At 37.4% G+C, this 24,462-nt stretch overlaps 3 protein-coding genes across 3 annotated transcripts in view; 1 reads left to right on the plus strand and 2 right to left on the minus strand.

Annotated features, from left to right (window-relative positions):
* LOC134756082 (syndecan) overlaps positions 1-24,462 on the plus strand; it is a 524,733-nt gene that overhangs the window by 306,504 nt on the left and 193,767 nt on the right. The gene's annotated exons all lie outside the window — the stretch shown is intronic.
* LOC134756178 (lipase 1-like) lies at positions 7,584-10,774 on the minus strand. The gene is made up of 6 exons (XM_063693005.1): positions 10,715-10,774; positions 10,375-10,579; positions 9,359-9,565; positions 8,851-9,011; positions 8,337-8,435; positions 7,584-7,922 (listed from the first exon to the last, which is right to left on the minus strand). Exons 1-6 carry the CDS (start codon positions 10,772-10,774, stop codon positions 7,584-7,586), a joined length of 1,071 nt encoding a protein of 356 aa, XP_063549075.1.
* Positions 13,483-16,163, minus strand: LOC134756305 (lipase 3-like). Its single transcript, XM_063693135.1, has 5 exons — positions 16,074-16,163; positions 15,257-15,452; positions 14,570-14,946; positions 14,303-14,458; positions 13,483-13,897 (listed from the first exon to the last, which is right to left on the minus strand). The coding sequence occupies exons 1-5, from the start codon at positions 16,161-16,163 to the stop codon at positions 13,514-13,516; spliced, it is 1,203 nt and encodes a 400-aa protein (XP_063549205.1). The 3' UTR covers positions 13,483-13,513.

The following is a 24,462-nucleotide window of genomic DNA, read 5'->3' on the forward strand; positions in this document are numbered from 1 at the left end:
GGACCCAGTTTTATCGCAAATATTTTATGACATTTTACAAAAGATTTCCACGTTAAACAGTAGGTATGTAGACATGGTAGGGTTATCACTGATATAAAAATATTTCGTTTTAATGATTTTGTTTTACATTTTAATCCAGCTTTACTCGATTGTCGATTAGTTAGATAACACTATCCTTTCAGCTCAGGCTATAGAAATGTTTCACCCTGTATATTAAATAATAAATATAGATGAAGGAATATATTACTTATATATTCCATGGCTGAAGTATCCACACCACAGGTACTGTCCGCGCGCGAATTCCGTGCACGGCTGAGGAATGTTATGAATGTTGGGCGTCATGATGCGTTCGGCGCACACCCCCCACTTCCTCGACCTCCGAATGCACGGAATTGGTGCGCGGATAGTAATAGGCACATGACCGATATGTCAGAATTATGCCACCTATGGTTTCGCTAGTGAAATATTTACTGTTTATCTCGACAAAAAAAATATTGATTCAAAATAAAGTCATAAATTATTTAGGTTTATCCCATTATCTAAAGTAATTAAAACGGTTTAATAGTAAGGCTTTATAAATTTGCAATATCTATTGTCAGGGGTTCATTGTCATAAAAAGATTGATATTAAATCTTTATAGCAGGTATTATAATTGCAGAAAGAATGTACTAGATGGTTGATTGTGTAGGTACTTTGACTTTCTGATTATAATCATGATTTATGTATGTGTTTCTTTTAAACCGTTGAAAACCATGAACAAGAACCCTTAGGCCGCGTTCCCACTATGTCGTAACGATAGATATACAGGTACTTATGGGAAAGATGGTCTATTACAATGTACAGACGCATGCAGGTTCATCAGAGCAGCCAAGGCGCTTTCAAATATATCAACTCGCCTCGATTGCTGCAAAGCATGTTAATGCCTAAGTTGGCGGTTTGGACATATCTGTATGTACCTATAATAGAAAACTCATTAAAATACACTAATGTCTGTAAAATGTCTGACATGCGGTACGGGTTATACCTATTAAGGTAAGCAACACACTTTACCAAATATTGAGTTACCTATATTTAATTCCTTGAACGTGGCGCTAAGTAAGTAAAAAAGTCCAAGTGTGATGCGGGCTTTAGGCCAAACTGTATTAACTATATATAGGTACTATTATCTGTCTATAATATTATCTATCAAAATAATAATATGTTGCGGTAATATGCTTTATAAAATTGTAGCATAGCATAAGTTGTTAGCATGCATAGTACATCCAAGATTAAGCCAAGGTTCATGAAATATAATCGCATAATTTCATAGTAGGTATAAGTGCATCCAATCCCCAAAAGGGGTTGTGGCTTAGCCAAGTTTGCTATTCTAATTGCATACCGAGCGAGCAGTCTCCGGTCAAGCATACTTGAGGGTTGAAAAATATGGTTCTCCAAACTTTTTGACCCCGAGGGCCATGACCAGGCGGAGAAGAAGTAGGGGCTGGCGGAGACAGTGCTAATAAATTCGGAGACCCCTACCTGTAATAGATAAGTACTCGTAGATACGACCCAGAATTCAAAGGGGTTTTCTTCATTGTAGGTACCATAAGTAGCGCACTAGAAAACTATACAGTGTGGAAAAAAGGGCCCTGGAGGGAAAGTACCTTAAAACCTTAAGCTCATTTTACTTAAAGGAAACATTCTTAAATTTTTGAAAAGGCCATTTTTAAAAATCTTCGGGTTAAGTGACGCTATCAATTAACACTTCTGATAAAGCTAAGAAGCCGATATTGGGCATGATAACGTTTTATAACTAAGCTTTAAACAACGGTATATAATACAGATTTCTGCAGCTTATAAAGATAACGACAACGCAGGAATCCCCCTTTTCGCGGAACGCCCCAAAATATTAAACATTTTCTTAGTGTACCTCCACAAAATTTGAAGAATATGGTAGTCTTCAAGAGTCTAGGGTGTGCGTGTTTTTCATTACCTAAGTAACCTTTGTAACGGCGATGGTAACAACAGCTCAGAAGCTGGATGCGTGCCAATGTGACGGCCGTCTTTATCCGCCTCGGTCGTAGTTAGACACCTTTATTGCAAATTGTGTTCTAGCCCGTAGTAATGTTGGCTAGCAAACGTACATACCTATAGTCAGTAGAAAAAGGTCCGAATCCCTAGTGTAAAATTCATTCGTTTGCGTTATGTCTATTTTTGTATTTTTGAAAAGCGCGCCAAACGGGACGTTTTGGAAACTCAAAATCCCATACAAAATGACACTTTACACAGTAGGGGTGGTAGGTCATATACATTTGAATGTACCTATTTAAAAATTTTACGCTGCGCGCTTACAGATAGGATACTTTTTTTAATGTACCCATGTCATTAACTTTAAATGTATCTATTGTCCTCAGAAGTAACCTGTTTTGAAATGTGTTTGACCCAGGCGCGAATGTTCGATCTCCCATGTTCATTTTGAATTTAGCAAGTTTTTCTACTGACAAAATTTTTGCTATTTAGACTAGAAAGAGAGGACTTTGAAAAGTATTGAAAAATCGCACAAATTTGATTTGTCTTGGCATGCGAGGTATGTATGTATGTATGTATGTAAACACTTTATTGTACATAAGACAGATTACAAACACAATAAAAGAACATAAATATATACAATGTACAAAAGCGGACTTATCCCTATAAGGGATCTCTTCCAGTCAACCTTTGAGCAATTGAGAATGAAACAATAAACAGATCAAGATAGACAAACGAACACTATGAACAGAAAGTAAATTATGGTATGGCGAGGTATTACATAGAGTAATAATTTTTAACTAAAATAAAAAGATCTAACTTGTAGATAACTTAAATAAGCGATAAACATAGTAAATTCCTTTTTAGCGGTCGCGAAATTCGCGATAAAGATCTCGTAGCTGTTAAGTACTAATATTTACACTTTTATCAGTAAATTTTACCGTAATGATCTGACGTCACAATTAGCTGATATCCAGTGATATTTGTTATAATTATAATATATTTAATGAGCGGCGGAAAGCGCCGAAATTTTAAAACGTAATAAATATAAGAGCCTCGGTAGAGAGTATCATTTCGTTCCATTTGGAGTTGAAACTCTAGGTCCATGGGGTCCCAGCGCGCATAAGTTGTTTGCAGAAATCGCGAAGCGTCTGGTTGACGTAACTGGTGACCGAAGAGCTGGCGGCTTTCTCGCACAACGTATCAGCATTGCGATACAGCGGGGAAATGCCGCCAGCATCCTTGGTACAATGCCTCAAGGGCCTATTTTAGATTTAAGCTAGTTATTAATTTCGTTTACGTAGTACCACTGTATATATCTTGTATGTATATATTTAATTTATTTGCTACTGTAGTAAATACAGATGTAACATCATAATAATTAGCACGCAACACAACTCTGCCGACTTATGTGCAAATTTTACAAAACACTTAGTCATTACTTTTAATCTAAAAATCAAATTTTACAAAATAGTCAATGTCAATAAAATAATAACTATTTACTGAGCCCGTGTTTTATTTAAAAAAAAACCGGCCAAGTACGAGTCGGACTCGCGCACCGAGGGTTCCGTACTTTTTAGTATTTGTTGTCATAGCGGCAACATAAATACATCATCTGTGAAAATTTCAACTTTCTAGCTATCACGGTTCGTAAGCCTGGTGACAGACAGACGGACAGCCGAGTCTTAGTAATAGGGTCCCGTTTTTACCCTTTGGGCACGGAACCCTAAAAAGGTTTAGCTTTTCAAAAAATATACACTTTTAATATGAAAGTCACGGTCATATCTGCTGAGAAAATTTCTTCAGGCAGTAAAAACAATTCGCAAAATAACTTAATTTTATTTTAACAGAATTATATCCACTAATATTATAAATGCGAAAGTACCAAAGGTACCGCCGTGTCCGGGTGGTCGTGGTCAGGACGTTAGCCGCATAAGCTGAAGGCGCGGGTTCGATTCCCGCCTCGGCCACCGGTGGACTTGGTAATTTTTCTGTAGTGTATGTTTTCTATTTCAGTTTATAATGCCTATAATATAGTTCTACGATACGTCTAATACTAACCACAGCAGTTAGATCGACTTGACTTACATAATGACGTAAGTCACTATCGTTCACTCCCAAGTTAAGTCATTTTCTGACCTCAGAGCGTAGCGAGAGACTCGTTATGGCTGTCTCGGACACGCCATCGCCCACTCGGCAAACAGTTGAAAAAATATATCTGTTTCAGAAGCAGATATGAAAATGGGAAAATGTATAACAGTGAGAATATTGAGAAAAGAAAGCTGGAAATGAATCGGATTTAAATAAGTAATAATTCTCTCAAAATAAAGCGATTGCGACGGATACCGAAATCTACAAAAGGTTTATTCGAAATGAAATGAGATGTTGTCAAAAGAAATTCATTAGTGAACGAACAATATTTTCTTAAGCAGGAAATTCGTATTTCTTTTGCACATAGAACTCGAATTTTCGCGAAAGCAAATCGATAATTTTAGGTTATTTAACTGCTATCCTAATTTAAATTCCACAGTCCTGTTATCGGCCTTGAATTGAATTTTTTAAGAGGAAGATAGGGCAGCAAGAATCAGATTCTAGAAGCACCTAGCAGAATTTAGTTGGTTGCGGCATAGAGTAACTTATACTAGAGCGGTACTGTCATAGTAAATTTTGTAACCCCAGTAAATTCACTGCCATCTGTCGACACACTTTAAAACTAAAAATGAAGATTTATAAAAATACGATAGAATGTATTTAAATATAGATAAATGATTTTTTTTATTTGCATTAATTATTTTTATGATTTTGACCCATGTTCTTTCACTGATATGCGTTAAAATTTTTAAATAACAAACGAAACCGTCAACGCCATCTATACGACTGTAGGCCAAAACTAGTAGCGCCCTCTGAACGAGAATCAAATTTTCTTGATTTTCGAGGCACGTTTTTTCCTTTGACTGTATCCATCTATTACGGAGTTATATCTATCTTTGGTTGCGGCCAAAGCCCAGTACCCACAGTACTATACAGTACTTTGTACATCAATACAAGAAGTTGTACAAGAGACGATGCCGAATGTTATTCAACAAAAAAAATCGTATTAAGTTTTGGTCTGCGGCACATCCAAAATGTACTAAGGAATTATAGAAAGTATAAACACGTAATAACTGTTATATATTGTTACCTAAACATTTATAATAATAATGTGTAACTGTGTACATACGTTACTCATACACTAACGCGTGATTTGATTATCTTTGCTGCACCTTTAAGGAAACCAAACATCTATAAGATAAGATAAGATTAGTATAAAAAGTAAACAAATAAATTAAATGACAAGCTACTCTGCATGGCTCTTGCAATGACAAAGTGTGACAATGTTGAAACTTATCTATGTATGGAAATAGTCACGTGACTTCTCGTAGCATCTGAATGACCCTTTTATATTCGTTTGGCGTATATTGATACATCTACGTTTGTCATCTTGACGGGGTCTCTGGTGTTGTGACATACCTCGAGCATAATTTGTGGCATAAATGTGATAAAATTACTCAACTTTATTAACGTTAGTACTCTTTAATTTTAGGTAAGCCTTAAGGAGTAGTGATTTGGCTAAGAAACGTTGGACGTTTTCATACTAAAGGATTTGTAAGTAAAGCCTGATATATGATCACGCGCCATGTTGCGGAATTTCATTGAACTTTCCTATGTTGTTGTTATATTTTATTATTGTATTAAATCTACTGCGGATGGGGTACCGAGACAAACCTTACTGGTTTAACGGTACTTTTGTAATTAAGTTGCATATTATGTGTATTTACCTGATTAAAATAAAATAAAATAAAATTGGAACTAATTTTTTCATACTATACTGAACTGTCACCCTTTACATGAGAATAAACAGCGCCCTCTTGACAATGATCATATATTACTGGTCAGGCTTTACACCATACTTTGAGTAATTTCTTAAAGACCACGGGGATATTCTTATTAGATTAATGGCTTTCCGGTTGATCTTCAAAATGAGTTTTTTTTTTATTGTTTTTTTGCTCATGAAGTCGTTTAAAGTGTAATATTGATAGCTTATATGCAGCGAGTGCAGTAACGTGGAGGTGTGCAGTTCTTTAGTCAACACCCGGCTACTAAAAGCAACTACCGAACTTCGTCATGTTCTTTAAACTATCATAGTTTTTAAGTAATTTTTCAAAAAAAGAAGCAGGTAGTTGGCAGATAATATTCAAAACGGTTTCGTAACAAGTCGACAACATGTCGTAACAATCGGGGTCCTGTAATGTTGCTTTGTGACGAATATCAAAACTTTAACAAATTGTAAATACATATATATATATATTATATTATCGTAATATATATTATGAAAATTGCTCAGAACCATGTAGACTGTCCTGATCTATTAGCCAACTTGAATTTCGCAGTCCCCCCACGCATATCCTCTCGCACCAAAAAAACCTTCCATATTCCCTCCGTTCATACTAATTACAGGAAAAACTCCTTCCTTCTAAGAGCTGGTAAGTCTTTCAATCAGCTTTGCAAACATCATGATCTCATCAATCTGTTCTGCGATAGCTTTAGTTCGATACGTAAGCTAATGACTCAGGACTTTTCCCACTTTTTTTTGTGTTAACAGTGGAAAAAGTGTTAACTCAACACTGTATCTCTATCCTGTTCTTTTTTTCCCTCTTTTGTTCTTCTTGTTAACTGTTTAAACCAATTTCCCTCTCTAGTAAGATAAGTAAAGTATATTTATAAGTTTGTAAGTATTATTAGTTGTAACTTCGCACGCCATGCACTTTACGCAGTTTCTATCTGTGGAAACTTGTAATTGGTTCACTGCTTCTATGTTATTACCTAACGTGTTACTTTAGCTGTAAGTTTTCCTAATAAATAATAAATAAATATTATATGAATGTTGACCGTATTGTGCAGCGGGCTTAAGGTATTTAAGTGAGAACTTAAGAGATGTTGGAATTTCAGTGTAATTATCTTTTAATCTCCTATTGATGTCTACGCTTGCGATAATTGGCGATAATTCGACGAATTGATTGCCAACTAATAGAGATTAAATCTTACATATGTACATGTAAACTGGATTAATAAATTAATGGTCCATATTACTAATACGTAATATTCTGGGGTGTTGTTATCTTTACACGTATGCGAGCAATTTTGCACGTATTACTGGTGTAAAGTTATGCAGATCTACTTCTATAAGAATGACTACCTCTATAGTAAAAGTTAGGCTGGCCATATTTATTATATTTTAAAATTTGAATCAGGCAATGAGGTCCATATTATAGCACCTTATTTCCGAATGAACGATGTGGCTCCGTTGAATCGTCTTCGTTTGTGTCGAATTCGGCAGTTTGCCCCGGAACCTCCGAAACCGAAACACGACGACCTTTGCTTAATCTTGGTATATAAATGAAGTAAATCGCATTATTTTAATCCTTTTTATTTTCCAAAATAGGTAATATTTCATTGGTAAAAATGTGTTTACGCATACTCGTAAAACATCTTGTTATATATTAGAGTAAAATGTATAAGTAAATCGGCTATGGTTTTTAAAGTCCTTTTGTCCTAGTAATATCTATTAGATCCGAATAAGAAAATTCGGTTCCAATGATTCCAATAGCTTTTGCGTTCGGCATATCGCTAGCCATAGCTTGGACATCATTTTCGTCTAGAAACTTATTATTTTTCCTATAATACATTATAGTATAAACGGTAACATGGATTAGGTTATATGGTGGAGGGGAGGGGGTTCCATAGATTTGGTAGTTAACGTTCGGGCCATAGTCCCAACGCCGGAAGGATTGATCTCTGATGTTCTGAGCATAGTGAACAAGCTGTTTGAGAGAAGTTCCTATGGATGTAAAGCCGCCCAAGCTTGCGATGTATGACTGAAATACAAAAAATATGGTGTTATGCAAGTAATCAAATATTTTTACTATAAAACTGCTCACGTATCGAATAAACGCTCGACATCTTTCGTACCGTTATTGAGAAGGATTGGAGCAGTAAAGACGGTGCAGGCAGCAGGAACATGGTTTAATAAGCTTACCTGTTGTATGTAGGTATTTAACGAGTTTTTTTTCTTCATAAACAAGTCTTTCTTTATAAAAAAAGTGTGTGCGTGTAATCTTTACGCGCGATTGAAGTAAAACTTCTTTGACGCTTATCGCTATGTTGGCACTTTGATGATTGTGCGTGTCACTACTGAGCGTTACTTCCGTCAGAAAAAAAAACTGAGTTACCCTCTAGTCGCGCCTAAAGAAGTTTTACTTCAATAATAGAACGTACGAGTATGTAATTACCACAATACTCTGCACTGCAACTTGGTGCGTCACCTCTGTTAAATTTTCATGCATATTCAGTGAAGATATCTCTCCTATACCCGATCCTAGTGCCAAGTTCTAAAAATAAAAAAGGTAATTTCTTTACAAACCTGGAAATAACTAGAAAAAATACAATGACAGCGTTTGGTGTCTGTTTGTGTTTGTATCACACGCGGTTGACCCGCCTATGTATGTAGCTCTTCAAAGTCGACAATTTATCAATACAAAAGCCAATAGGGCACTATAATAATCTTAAAATAAATAATTACTGCAATATAACAGAGATGTGTCTATAAGGTTCATGACACATTAAATTTGAAGATATAAAAGGGTCCCAATGTCAGAGAAAATACTAATAAGTGAAATGTAAAGACTTCAAGCGTCAAAATGAAAATTTATGAAATAAGTGTTTTGAGTCAGGACTGTTAAGCTTGTAATCTAACTAATACTACAGAATACATAGCACATTAAAATTTAATTGGAAGATACTTACATATAGAGGATTAATCATAGTTGCTACTGCTTTCAACTCTGCCGAAGGGAAGAATTTCGTATACCCAACGGGATCTAGAAGTTGTGCCATCTGGAATTTCTTATTGTACTCACGCTTCAAATGGTTTAGAATTAAGAAGGAAGTCCCGCCTTGAGAGTCTCCTATGGTCAAAAAAGACAAAAATTGTTTTAACAAGCACGGTTTACAATGAAGAACCATTGAAGAGAAAATAACTGCTAAGAATCTTCCCAATTCATCTTTTTTTGGTGCTTAAAATATTCAATCATCATAAAAACATACCTATATATAGTGTTAAATGTTAATCACAAATTTACGTCCTGAGTGGCAAGCGTTTAGCGGAGCGTTTGGCCGCACGGGCAGCGTGGCGTCAAGCGTAAAATTGCAAATTGTGCAGCGTGTACTGAGGCCGCTTGCATACAATATGTTTGCATTTAAATAATTACTATTAACGCCACGCACACACAGCTAAATCGCTTGCAAACTTTACCTATGAAGCGTATCTGTGATTCGCCAGTAGTAAATATGATGTAGTCAACCATAGCGCGGATGTCGAAAATGGCGATCTCCTCCCAGCTGAAGTTGAAGAAGTCGATACTGTCCTTGTCAGGGTTGAGGGTTTCGTGAGCTCGGGAAAAGGGATTGCCACGAGCATTGCCCAGCCAAACGTCTAAGCCTTCATCGGATAAAGCGAACGCTGTCAAAAAAAGACTACATTAGAATGCTAAAAGTTTCAAATTTTTTAAGAGCAAGTTTTTGAAATTTGTTTTGGACTGTACCTAGCGGAATTCGTCTCTAAAAAGTGTAGATTATTTTCCACTCTATCGTGGACGTATTAGAATTTAACATCGCCAATTTAACAGGTCTCCATCTCCATACAGCGGGGTAACGCTGCTAGTGTGATGGGGACCTTTGGACCCGGCATGGCTCAGAACGGGTTTTTAGTTTCTTAAGATTTGTAGTTAGTCGAATTTTTACTAATGTATTTATTATAATATAAATTTTGGTAACAATGTAAGTACTTATGTCCTACGCGTATGTTTGTATTAATGTATTTAACATACATATATTTACAAGTAGGATATTTAGAAGTAGGATCATTTTTATAAACGATAGCACGTAACTTCATATTAAAATACCTTTTCGGGTATTGAAGAAAGTTCTTTTACTTTATTTCCATTGTTTACCATTTTCAAGCTTGCTCTTGTGAACTGCCATATCATGTACCTATAGACTCAACGTTTTTGATGATTTAGGATACTCCCTCTCGTAATTAGTCGCACCTTATAATAAACTTTCATGTCGGTTAAAGCATGACCAGTAATATATGATCATTGTCAAGAGGGCGCTGTTTATTCTCATGTATATAATAGGGTTATAGTTCAGTATAGTATGAAAAAATTCGTTCCAGTGAAATTCCGCAACATGGCGCGTGATCATATATTTCTGGTCAGGCTTTACATGCTATTTGGGTTGCTGAGCAGGATAAAAAGAAAGGAAACCCACCTAGTTTACTCTTCGGCCCTTGATTGATAAAGTCTGCTGAAGTTCCCATAATCCCATGCATTAGAAGAATAGCCGGCTTTTGTTTCACTTCAGACGTGCCCTCTTTCTTGTTATACGGTATACGGTGCATGGTTAGAATGTAACCATCTTCCGTGGTTACTTTATGGTTTTGCAGGCTGTATCCTGCAGCTATTGTGTCTTCTACCTAGAAATGAAATATAATTAAAAAAAAACTAGAATAAGTTTGAATCGCGCTGCGGCTCTCCAGGTGCAAAACATTCCCTACCTCTCCCCTATCCCGTAATCACCGCCTAACGTTCATCATAACGGAGTTACTTACCATATCTTTTCCCTGAGTGATGACAGTGAATAGAAGGTAAAGCAATAGTTCAATTCGCATGCTGAATAAACTTGTGTCAGTCCAATGGTTGATATTTTCTCCAAATGCTGTATCAATTTTTCACTAGATTAACATGTGTTCTTTGTAGGCCGTAAAAATATCTGACACGATCTTATTTGTAGTCATACTCGTAAGAGCATGTCACATATTTTTTCGCCCTTTGAAGAGTAACTCATTATATACTGGTGCTGGAGCTGGTGACTGTATAGATCTTCGGTCTAGTATCGAGAATCACTTGATATTTTCAACGTCTGATATTTTACACAAGTTGATTGGAAATTCTAGAACAGTTAAGGGATTTTTTTAAGTGTCAGTTGTAATATCAACATTTAAAAGCACTGATTGCCGAATCGGTGGTTCTGACACTAACTGATTCGCGTGCTAAAAGCTAATTATAATTTCATTAATCTTCCGTAATCAGACATGGTAATCGAATATTCCGATATTAATCTGCTTTCTGATTTGTGTTTCTAATTACCTAATGCATCAAAATTCAAACGTTTGCGCCGTAGCGAACGAAAGGGTAATCTCTCTCTATATTAGTGCGACAGAGACAGTCGCGTAATCGTATCGATCCCGACGGCGTAAACGATTGACGTCTTTTCTACGGGGCCGATTTTTTTAATTTCGATCGCTCGATTTAGTCACTCGAAAATCGGTGAAAAACGGCGAAATGCTAATTTTTGAAATACGAGCGATAGAAATTGGGAATCTAGGGGTATTGGCCACTCGTTTTAAATTTTATTAGTAGAATTTAAATGCCTAGTAGTAGATATACTATTGAACAAAATACACGAAAATAGATCCGTCAACTTTAAATATCAAAAGGTTTGTTAAAATTTTGAAATCGATTCGTCTTGAGCTACAAGTACGTGTTGAGTCCAAGGATTCCTGGGCCGAGGAAAGGTTATATGCAACAGCTGGATACCTGACCTGATCTGGGAGCATGGGAGGCAAGCAGGGTTAATTTTATTTCCTTGGAACTCGTGCGTGACCTATAACTACCATTTAATCAGATAACAAGTGAAACGCGACAACATAAATACACGTAAACTTTCTTTGAGTCTTCTGAATACTCTTAGTTTCTACAGTTCCACTCCACTCGATGCTAGTTTCAGAAACGTAGCAGGAAATTCTCACCTCATCTCAGTAGCACTTTTAACTTATACTTTAAAGTTGAGTTAAGAATGATAGTCGAACGTTCCGAGTTTGTTTGACGGGGTGTCGATAGAACACGCTTGCAGTTTACGAGAAAAATGTTCGCGTGGCTTGAGACGTCGGCGTGATCAATTGAGGAGCGTATTTTTAAATTGGCGTATGTTGTGTGTAAAATTAATTTAAATTGAACCTTAAGCATTGAGTTGACAAGGTGTGTAAACGTAAAAAGCTATTAGTCGTAAAGGCCGCAATGAGATGGGTTTTTTTAAACGAAGGTCTGAGTATTACTACCAATACGGAATAATTTTTCAATTTTTGCAATATGTTTTCTACGGTACAAACTTAAAACTAGTTCAGACCCCTGAGGTACACCTGTCCTTTATTTTGAAAAGATTTGGACATTTATGTTATCGCAAAATTTTACATGACATTATTTTTGTTACAGGTAACGACAGAACATGCCACATTTCAGGAATTGTCAAGGTTTTTTTATACTTAGTAAAAGCTTATTTACTGAAACAATCTCCACAATCATTCATGTCAGTACATGTCATCGTGGATATATATCCTCACAAACACACGGATATGCTGGCGTGGTAAGCCCGCGAAATTGATGAAGCAGATACACTTCCTGCTTACCTAAAACGTCTTATATCCATAGCAAAACTTTGGCGTTTACGATGTTCTTTATAAGCGGGGATGCAACTTGATAAATGCACGTAGCAGATGGATGCATGCATGCCACTTAGTCATGATGAGTTGGTAATGGTAATGGCCCGAGCGAGGCATTAAGTGATACACATTGTATGTTCTTTACAAAATGTAAAATCGGGTATTAACCTCGCCTGTGTGTGATAAGAATCCAGACCGAATTTTTAATCATTATGCTTTTTTTTCGAGAATGATGAACACCACACACATATGAAAGGTTGATATGACGTATACCTAGGTAGCTTGTAACACAAACGTCACACAACCCTTTTGATAAAATTTTGATCACTATTTGATAATGATTAAATATGATGGATTGATAATTGGGTTCTTAAGGTACGAAGCCTACGAAGCTTCTTCGGGGAATTATTTTCGCTGTCTTGTTTTTTGTCCCCAAAAAATGTGGCGGAGTGGAGCTTTTTGTATGGGGTGAAATTTAGTTTTTAATTTTTCTAGAGATAATTATAGTCTACACCTGTAGGCCGAACACATGATTGACGCGACAGTATCTCGCCGCGAGATAGACTACCCGTTTTTTACTAACTGTATGAATTAAAGGGGGACGGGTAGTCTATGTCGCGGCGAGGAGCCCGTATAGTCTACACCTGGAAAGACATGCAATAGCACTCAACTTGTTTTATTTATTTGATAAAAGGCAAAAATAGAAGCGTGACAGAGTGGTCAAAAATAAGACAACGAAAAGAATTTTGACCCAATTAACACCTGATTTTATAAATAATATTACACATGCCATTTCATATAGTTTAATGCAACATTAACAAGGAATAAACAACGTCTTACAATATTTACTTACATGTCAGTCATATATACTACTCGTCAAGTCCAAACATAGAAATATATCGAATGAGATTACACTAAAAACTGGTGTAATGCCTCAATTATGTAATCGTTCACCAATTCCTTAGAGTCTTTGGAGAAAATATAATCTTCGTGTCTAAACGTATTTCTCTCAATTTTCCTGGCTTTTGTATTAGGCATCACCGCGGCCATTGCTAGAACATCTATCTCGTGTAAGACGATATCGCTAAGCGAGTAGTGCATGGTTACATCTACGGTGATTTTGCTGAGGTCGAATGATGGTGGGGTGAGGGTTCTGTAGACTCGAAGGTTGGTGAGTGGACCGTAGTCCCAACGTCTGAATCGTCCGTCTTTGATGTTTTGGCCGAAGTGGACTATTTGCTTGAGCGATGAGCCGCCCATGTCAGGGATGACGGGTAAGGTTAGACGGTTACCCTAGAAATATAAATTTTAACTTTTAACGCTTTGGCGAGGCGAAACCTTCGGGATTGGAGCGGTTACAAGGCAGCAATCGGGAAGAAATACTGCCTCCACAATAAATTTTATCCCAAGATAGTTTTATCGATTGCTTATTTGATTGCGCATACGTAATCCCCATTTTAACGACAACTGCATTCACTTATAATTTAAGTTTTAAAGAAGTATTAAGAGTCCTTTTGGCGGAAAACCTTTAAACAAATATCAAGGGGGTGGAGAGCTATCTCTTCATTTAACTTTCAGTAATTACCAAGTAAGTGCAAAATGTTGCCAAACAGAAGTACTTATCAGTAAAATCAATAACGGATTTATAAGTATCACACAAAATCAAACTAGTAAACATTTAAAAAAAGATGAACCCACCATTAAATAGGGTACTCCGGTCGTTTCACAGAACGCCTTGTACTCGTCATCTCCTGCGCAGTAATCGACGACTCCATTTTGTTCTATTGTCTGTCTCGCGGACCGTCGTAAAGCATCGAACGATATTTCCACTATTCCCAGGCGAGTACCCAAAGTCTGCAATATAATTATATAAAGATTATTTCCATTTTAATCGTGTTTATAATTAAACCCACTAGTAGTTACTTGTGTGTTTTCGCTTATAAGGGTTTCAAATGAAATACTCACGTATATAATGTTTGCAAAATCAGAAAGCCTCCTCAAAGGTGCGAAGGGGAAATTCTCCATAAATCCAACACCGGCCAACAGATGAGCGCTTGCTATCTTCTTGTTACTATACTCAGGGTTCATCGAAGCTAGGACTAAGAAGACTGTCCCGCCCTGCGAGTGCCCGATATAGTGCAACTTCTCCTGGCCGGTGAACGCTAGTGCGTAGTCTATCATCGCTGGGAGGTCGATAGTACCGACGTCTTCCCAGCTGAAGTCGAAGAATTCCAGCTTCTCTTTGGCATCGTTGGGGTTGAGGGAGACGTGTTCGCGGGAATATCTGTTGCCGCGCTGGTTGCCCATCCACACGTCGTAACCGGCATCAGCTAGGTTGTATGCTGGAATACCATTTCATTTATAAAATTTAGATCATTTAAGAAGGTAAATAATAAAATGAACTGCTCAAAATCTCGCACCTTAAGATTTATCTTCTATTCTTAGGACTCTGTTTTTTAAAGTTTTCTTTTACCATATTGCAAGTGCACGACTTAACAAATATACCAATCAGATCAAAGTCATTAACGCCTGAAACATGTTCCATCCTTTACTATGCTGTAGGTTCCAGAGGCATAGGCGTTCCTCGAATTATCTTGGCGTGATCGCGATTATGGCTTCTCTATCACAGTATTTATATTGTGGGGCACTTACCAATGGCATATTCAGGGCCCATATGCAGGAAATGGCTAGAGGCGCTCAGGAGACCATGCATTACGAAAACAACGGGCCTCGGTCCCGGGGACCCGCCTCTCCCATAGGGTATGCGGTGCAGGCTCAGGACATAGCCGTCTATTGTGGTCACCTGGTGGAGCTCGGCGGGATAACCCTGCGACTTTATTCTGTCGATCTGTACAGAGGAGTTAATGTTAGAGAAATGATATTAAATGAATAACGATATCACGAAATTCACAAAAGGCTTAACAGTAAGCCTATAGTAAGATCGAAATGGCAGCTCTAGCGGTCAGATAATCAGTAGAATATGACCGCTAAAAGTCATGTCGTGTTGCGTTGCATTGCAGGCATTTTTGATTTGCTGACTAGACTAGTAAAACGTACCGGTTGTATATGATATATCTGTCAGAAGACTGTAACTAAGAAAGTGGCACAATGTTCTAAATCAGACAGACAATCCTAAAACAGGAAGGACACAGGAATTTAGCAGAAATCACGTATAAACCTAGTTGTGACAGCTTGTTAAATATTCAACGTAACTAACACTACACAAAGAGCAAAGAACATACTTTTTTCGATTTTATTTCTATTGTAGGGATTTTTCAAAATTGACATTTTTGATATCTCCTTCATATTTAGTGTATTAATTATAGTAAAGTATAACTTGAAGTTAATAATCTGTAGCTATAAGTGTGATCCTGTAATTGGCCTTCCATCTATTATTCATTGACGCTATTTTGTTTTATTAGCTGTTGGATCTCTGTAACATAAATAAATTGAATAGCACTGGACTTACAAGTCTAATATTCCTCGTCTCCCTGATATCAGTCTGGGCAGACACTGATAACGCCGCAGCTAACACCACGACCAGAACTGGCGCCTCCATTTTGTTTACATTCGCAGTGCCAATTGACAGCATTTGTTTTTAATTCAACGTATTTATTAAGGCTTTATCTGATTAAATTATCATCGCAAGATCTATAATTGGTATGTTAAAGATCTTTATCTTTATTATTATTGGCTTTTTGTTTAGGTGATAACACGGATAGTGACATTGTCAAGGTGGATTTGAAGAACGCATTTAATAATAGTCATCGCTCCAAGTTTTGTTTGTAGAAATATAATTTTCAACACACTTGCTCAAAACGACGTTTTTATTCCACCGATTTTTGGCTCATAATCTTAGATATTAAACACGCGTGCTCTTTCAGTGTATTATTCCACTCGTTCTTTTTCATTATATTATCCGACTGAGTTAAGAAGGTAACTGATTGCTAATAATATGCATGGAAAGGGAGCCTTCTTTAATTGGTCAGACTGACGGGCACCGTAGCGCCCGACCGCCTGCGCGGTGCGCAGCCCGGCCGGCCCGCCCGCCGCGCCGTCGCGGCCGGGGCGAGGGGCGGCCGGCAGTATGACAGATGCAACACACAATACTAACTGTTTTAACTATTAAAATTTGATTAATATGAGTTTCTTTTTTTTCTCGCAAGTGTGTTGAAAAACGTCGTATGAAACGCGTGTGCAGCTCGCGCGCACAATATCGCCTCGTGTGTAATAACCAACTTAGCACACTTGTATCATAATGTACTATTGTATTGAAAGTATTAACAAGAAACAAAATAATAACTAAATTAGTGATTTTTGAAACTTCACTCATCATAATATGTTCTATGCAGTTTTGTTTCTTTTAAAAAATAAAATATTGTTTTCTTTAACGAAAAATTAGCTAACTTAAGGTTTTAAGGCACTTTCCCTCAAGGGTTTCTAACTAATTGCGTTCTAGGTAGCTAACGCCATCTGTTAGAACATTGTGGTACGGCGTCAACAGTGACAGAGGAGACGCCACATCAGACCCCCTTTGAGCGGACGGGTCAGCGACGACGTACGAAGCGTGCAGCAAAACCAGCGGGCTTAGCACGGTAGCATTTTTATCGCCTGTCACCATGCCTGTCACGTTCTAACAAGTATGTAAGTGCGAAAGTGACAGGCATAGAGAGGTGATAAAAATGCAACCATGCTGACACCGCAAGAGTGCTCAGAGCCAGAGCGGCGAGCGGAGAGAGAGAGGTCTCACAGAGCAGATGCCACAACTTAGTAGATTTCAGTTATCTTCAAATTACATCTCCAATGATGAGTCGCAGTGCGATTAGATATAATTCACTAATCACTGTGTTAAGATTTAGAAATACCTACGTGTGACGATTAGGTACTTGATAATAAATTATTTATATTTTTGTGGGTGTGGATATTTCCCGTACTTCCTGCCGCGCACAGCTATCGAATAAGCCTTTAAACCTTCCAAAAAAAGAGCGTAGATACTCCCATTCTAAATGCCGGCAACGCATTTGCAACCCCTCTGGTATTGCGGGTGTCCATGGGCGACGGTAATCGCTTACCATTAGGCGATTCGTCTGCTCGTTTCCCTCCTGATAATAAAGAAAATTTATCATACATGGGCTTATTTAAACGAAATTTGGCCTAACAAGCTTTCTGCTATTACTGTCCCTACCCTATAAAATAAACTTTACGACTGTGTAGGGTCGGGTAGGAATCGGTGACTCATGCCGGTACATTGGCTCGCGACTATATTTCCTGTACAGAGCAGCAATATCTATCCGTCTCTTTCATTTTCCGGAAGCATTCGACACCCACACACGAACGAATCTATCACCCGCATGCTCCGGCGCCGTTTAGTTTTGCAGTGATTTTCTATTTTTGTGGTGGAAAAAACACTTTTCAAGGTAAGTTACATTGTGTTTTAATTCATCAAAAATTTTACATTAAGACGATATATTATTTGTATTTGATATAATTTGGTTGTCCGAAAAAATCCTAGTCACTGTTGCCGATCCGACCCTACATCATACAGCGATATTGATTGAACATAAATCCGGATATTCGATTGTCATAAAATCCGGATATTACCTATGTGGTCTGCGTCTTCTTGGAGTATTCTGCTAGAGGTGTTACTAACGTTCGGTACCCCTTTTCATTTTTGTAAGACTGTTAGATAGAAGTCTTGGTTGGCTTGAAATTTCATACCAAGCCATGGAATATTATCTGAAAAAGTCGTAACAGTAATTATAGGACATTTTTCTGCATAGGGTTGCCTTTGTATTTATTAACACTAACACTACTAGTTACTACACTACACTCACACACTATACACACACACACACACACACACACACACACACACACACACACACACACACACACACACACACACACACACACACACACACACACACTACACTAGTTTTGATGCACTTACTAACACTATATGGATCAAAGTGATTCGAAATAAATAATTGAATTGAATTAACTTAAATCATATTTGTTTGAATACAAATTTCCTACGAATGTATTCAAGTTTTACAATCAAAGGATCTTGAGCTAACTCCTTTCTTTCTTAAAGATATAATATCTGGGAGTCTGATGAGCTTTGCTCGGCAAGCATATAAAAACTAAAAAAATGCGCCGTTTTCCTAGAGATAAGACCTAGCTACTCGTAGATCGATTTTTCGCCCCCAAAAAACCCCCAGCACATAGTAATCGTCAGAGCCGTTTCCGAGATCCCCGAAATATATAAATATATATATGTATACATATATACAAAGATAAGGCTCGCCATACACACTAGGGTACGCCTGCGCAGTTTTACCTGTACAGTTCAACTGCACAGGTAAAGCTGGTTAGAAAGCTGCGCAGTCGAATGCCACACACGCTACGTTTTACCTGTGCAGTTGGCAAAACTGCGCAGGCATACCCTAGTGTGTATGGCCAGCTTTAGACTCCATTTGAATGTAAGTAGTTTATTAAGGAGACAAATTACATGGAATCGGAATCCAGCGCAATTCCTAAACCATCATCAGACTAAAAATCAGCTTCTTAGTCTATATAAAACGCCTGATTTACTGTGTTTACTCAATTTCCCGGTAGATGCTTTTTATTTCTAGACCTAGCGAACGGTTGTCTATCGTAGGATTCATAAGATATTTAAGTTATTTCTGTATATTGAGATGATTTATGTGAGTCCATTAAACATACTACTGATTATACTTAAACGAGGTGTTTTATTAATAGTCTTTTAGAAATGAGTATCATTGATAAGCGACACTTGAAAATTAGAGAAGTTTCTTCCCGTCTGCTGCTATTGTTTGTTGTACATTCGTACCTACTTTGGTTAATTACAACTTTCCTACTGAAGTAACTTAATCAAAAGCTTTTAAGACAACGGCTTCCTCCGCTATATAGTCTACTATTGTAAATAGCGTATTACTGAGACAAATTACACGGAATCGGAATTCAGCACAAATTCCTCGCAGTCCTGTGTAACCGACACCGCGGACCCGCGGTCACCCGGCAGTTGATCGAATAGTTCTTGGACAATTCGGTTTTCACTTGGCGCTTTAGTTGTATCAGTACCTAGTATATGAATCTGTCTGTGTTGTACATAATACTTTGCCAATGTTAGGTAAGAAAGATCTACATAGGGTCGGAAACAACGCTAAGTTTTCTGCCAAGTGCTACGTCGAGTATGTCCTATGGGATATGCATTGTTACTGCCAAGTCAGTGCAAAGTTATTGTGGTCGGAGCCTAGTACTTGCACGTAGAAAAATTGTTGGTAGAACATAAGTAAGTAAGTAAGTAAGTAAATATTCTTTATTGCACCAAAATTATACATTTTACATACATGTAAAACTACAAAGAAATATTTAAAGAAAAAATAGAACCAGGTAACAACAGGCGGTCTTATCGCTAAAAAGCGATCTCTTCCAGACAACCTTTGGGTAGCAGGAAATGTAGAACTCATACAAAAGTCAACAGGTAGTGCAAAGAGCTAAATCTGGAGACTATTAAACACAAACACACATACTACAATTACTATTTATACATATAAGTATTAAAACGAAACCTAACACACAAATAAATATACAATACAATATATATATATATAATATATATTTATACAAGCATATATACAATATATAAAATGGCAACTTAAGGCAGAGATAGAAAGTATAGTTTTAGCTGATTTTTGAATATGGGGAAAGATTTAGCTAATCTTAATTCTACTGGTAAAGCATTCCACAGCCGAACAGCCCGGAAGGTAAAAGAGCTATTATAAAATTTAGAAGTAGATGAGGGAGAAGCAAGAATATGAGTCTGAGAACATCTGATAGAAGAGAGATACTTGAAACGCTCTTTGAGATAAGGTGGTGTAGCGGGGTTAAAGAGAATGCCATAGAGAAGGGCGAGAACATGAGAATCACGGCGAAGACGAATAGGAAGCCACTTGAGCTGAGAACGGAACTGTGACACATGGTCAAATTTGCGCAGACCAAATATAAACCTTATACCGAGATTCTGGAGGCGCTCAAGCTTATTCAGCTGGTCCTCTGTAAGGTCCAGATAGCAAATGTCGGCATAATCTAATATGGGCAATAAGAGGGATTGAGCTAGTGCATAAGATTATTGGGTAAGTAGTGTTTGGAATATTTTTCTTTACTCCTCTTTATAGTTTTATATGTATAAAACGAAATAATACGAACATAATTATATTGCTAATATTAAAACCAAAGCTAGTTTTACTAAAGCATAGTTGAGTAAAAAAACCTGCCAAGTGCGAGTCGGACTCGCCCACCGAGGGTTTCGTACTTTTAGTATTTGTTGTTATAGCGGCAACAGAAATACATCATCTGTGAAAATTTCAACTGTCTAGCTATCACGGTTCATGAGATACAGCCTGGTGACAGACACACGGACAGACAGACAGCGGAGTCTTAGTAATACGGTCCCGTTTTTACCCTTTGGGTAAGGAACCCTAAAAATATCTCATTTTTGAACTTACTTAATTCGTATATCTTAATGTTTCATAATTATATTTTTCAGTAGGTACCTAAATACACAACTCCAAAATTCCCCAACATCAATACAACTTTTTAATTAATTTCCCTCTCGATATTCAAAATAACGAATGAATATCGCTAATTTGTTTAAAAATGAATATGCAACGACCGGCCCAATTCCATGTTAATGAGCTTCATTATGGCTTCATTAGACAAAAAAAGTTTTCAAGGCAGAGACAACGGCGTCATTAAAAAAAGGTAATTGTCATCTGTCAGTGTTATACAAATATTTTACTATGGCGATTTTTATAGAAGATTCTTCGGAAATATCATGTCAATATTGTGTGGCTTTGAAACGATCTTTCTACTGGGTTGCGTTGTCTGCCGTGTTTCCTATGGTGATGTTTACGGCGTTACTACTCGTCATGTCTGCTGAGTTGGGTTAGTAGTTCTAACGGTATCTCAGTGGTACTGGGTGCGTAGCCAACGTGCCATCGAAACGCAACTGTAGAGAGATGACTATGATACGCTACAGAGCGTTAACGATTGGCACGTTGGCTACGCGCCCAGGGCCTTCATGAGCTTACGTGAAGTCTTGATCACCAGCAGAGCAAGCGTTACTCCAGCTCACTTGGACCGGCTACAGTTCTTCTTAGCAGAGCGTCACTGTGAGACGATTCGATGTGCGTTGCTTTGCAGCAGTGTGCTATTATACTGTCTCGAACTATATAGAAAACGAATGAGTAGTGATTGTAAATTGATGATTATTGATTACGTAAAACCTGAAAATTTAACTGAAGAGTTTCCTGGCGGTAGACCCTGTCTGATGGTAAAGCGATTACCACAACCTATAGACGCAACTCCTAGGATCACATGTTGCGCTGCGCTTCTTCATTTTTAGAAGAACCTCAGTACTGTAACTACTGTAGTCTCCAATTATGTAGTAGGTGCTTAAGCTCTGTTTTCCTAAGATAGCAGTGCTGCCATAGCGGCCGTCTCCATACAAAATACTACTCATTTTAGCCGTATTATTTTGTATGGAGGCGGCCGGTATATGACGACATCCACCGCTATCACTCGCGCTTTAGTATAACTAGAAAAAGCACTGTATTCACAGAATAATGTTTTTTTTAGATTACACAAATTTCGAGAACTCAGAATATTTAACAAGATACATAATAGAAGCTATAATGGCTATCCTATACCTTCAACTGATCGTGGCAGCATCAATTCTGGTCATCACCTTCGCCAAAAGACACTCCCCTATTTTCAAGGTCCACAAATGGTATTTGACGTTCCACATCATTATTATGGTGGTATACGTAGCTCTAAGTACTCTGATGACAGCAGTAAATGATTGTTTTCTTCTGTCTTGGGCGACGATGTTTTGCGGTATGACGTATTTTGCGACGGTTTATAGACGAATGAAGAAGAAAAATATATGGTCCGGTTTAAAAAGGATTTATTAAGGTTTTTTGATTACTTGTATACTTATAATTTGATTTGGATGGTCTATTATTTTTAGTTTTCTTTTTATGTTTTTGTTTTATTTATTTAAAAAGTTCCTAACCCTCTCAAGACTTAGTACCAGAAAAACGGACGTGTTGTAAACGTATCACTACTTTAAGAATTGTTAGTCTGTGCGGAAAGAGAAAGTCACAGACACCTAATAAATAATAGTACTACCTACGTACAGAAGATTCACTGCATAACAAAACAAAATACCTGTTTAGGTATACCGAGCGTGTCCAAGCGTTGCCGATTGGACATCCATACTAATATTATAAATGCGAAAGTCTGTTTGTCTGTCTGTCTGTGTGTTACCTCTTCACGCTTAAACCGCTGAACCGATTTAGTTGAAATTTGGTAAACAGATAGTTTGAGTCCCGGGGAAGGACATAGGATACTTTTTATCCCAGAACTCACCCCTCAAGGGGGTGAAAAGGGGGGAGGAATTTTGTATGGGGAATCAATAACCGCTGAACCGATTTAGATGAAACTTGGTATGGGGATAGTTTGAGCTGTGGGAAAGGATATAGAATAACTTTTATCCCCGAAATCATCCCTTAGGGGTGTAAAAAATGGGGTGGAAATGTATAGTGTGGACCAATTTGGGGGTGAAAAAAGGATGGATTAAAAAGCAGATTTGTTTAAGAATTAAGGTACCCAAATTACTAATTCCACGCAGACGAAGTCGCGGGCAAAAGCTAGTATTATAATAAACTCATATGTTGTCAGCATATTTAAATTGATTCCGCAACCATCTGCAATGCAGTATTTACTTGCTTTAGACATATTATATTCCACAACTCTTCTCTTTCCGATCAGACTCCATATGGGAGATATAAAAAAACATTTTTTAAAGTAAGTAAGCACTACTTATTGGCTTAACTTTAGCAAAGATTAATAGTAATAAACGTACTTATTATAATTAGATAAGATAATTTCCTATTTGCACTTTCTAAAGTAACAAAAAAGTAAAAACACATACAATATCGCTTTGCTTACCTTGTTTACGTATAAGAAATCTAAGAGTATTGATATTTACTTATCTTCTCATCTCCAACGTACGGTGCTCTCAAGAATACGGAAGATTAATGTTTGTTAAGGATGTATCACAACATGTGTGTGCATATACAGAGCCTGGAAGTTTGTGACCAAGTTTCAATTTCGGGTACCTATAACATAATAAAATGCGACTAAGAAATATATTTAGCCTTCGCTTTTAAAGTATTTTCTACAGACTACATATTTCATTATCAAATTTGAAGTGTGTGCATTGTGTCAAACCCAAAAATATCACAAATACGCTAACACGCTTGTCACAAGCGAGCCCATATCCGAGCAGAATAACCCATGAAATACTTTTTGACGTTCAATTTAAATCTGGGCCCGCTGCTCGTTAGTTATTTTTATTTCTTTTTTCACCTTTAAAACATTTTTGGTAATTTCCCAATAACTATTATTTCAATAACTATTCATTTATTATGTTTTTTGTTTATACAGGGTGACCTTAGCCATTGGACAAACCCTGAAATCCCACTTAGGGTTACTTCTCAGGAACTTCATTCGATAGAGTGACGAGCAAGAGCGTTTGCGTTGTCTATTTTTTTGTATGTGATTTTGAACAGCGCGCCAAGCGGGACGTTTTGGAAACTCAAAATCCCATACAAAATGTCACAACTCAAACGCGTAACGTCACGCCACGCTATCAAATGAAATTTACACTAGGGGTACAGATCGCGTAGCCATGTGTCTTTGATAGATATGTACCTAGCCGGGTAGGTGTGGGTAAGTACTTAATGAAAACACACGCGTCTCGAATGATA

Source organism: Cydia strobilella, chromosome 3 (assembly GCF_947568885.1).
Source record: "Cydia strobilella chromosome 3, ilCydStro3.1, whole genome shotgun sequence".
Lineage (NCBI taxonomy): Eukaryota > Metazoa > Arthropoda > Insecta > Lepidoptera > Tortricidae > Cydia > Cydia strobilella.

Bases quoted from the DNA above. Each gene is read 5' to 3' on its own strand.
- LOC134756178 (XM_063693005.1), bottom strand. From the start codon at position 10,774: ATGCGAATTGAACTATTGCTTTACCTTCTATTCACTGTCATCACTCAG. The intron at 10,580-10,714 runs GTAAGTAACTCC...TTTCATTTCTAG, and splicing joins TCACTCAGGGAAAAGATATG to GTAGAAGACACAATAGCTGC. The intron at 9,566-10,374 runs GTGGGTTTCCTT...TTTTTTTGACAG, and splicing joins AGGGCCGAAGAGTAAACTAG to CGTTCGCTTTATCCGATGAA.
- LOC134756305 (XM_063693135.1), bottom strand. From the start codon at position 16,163: ATGGAGGCGCCAGTTCTGGTCGTGGTGTTAGCTGCGGCGTTATCAGTG. The intron at 14,947-15,256 runs GTAAGTGCCCCA...ATGGTATTCCAG, and splicing joins GGGCCCTGAATATGCCATTG to CATACAACCTAGCTGATGCC. The intron at 14,459-14,569 runs GTGAGTATTTCA...ATTATATTGCAG, and splicing joins ATTTTGCAAACATTATATAC to ACTTTGGGTACTCGCCTGGG.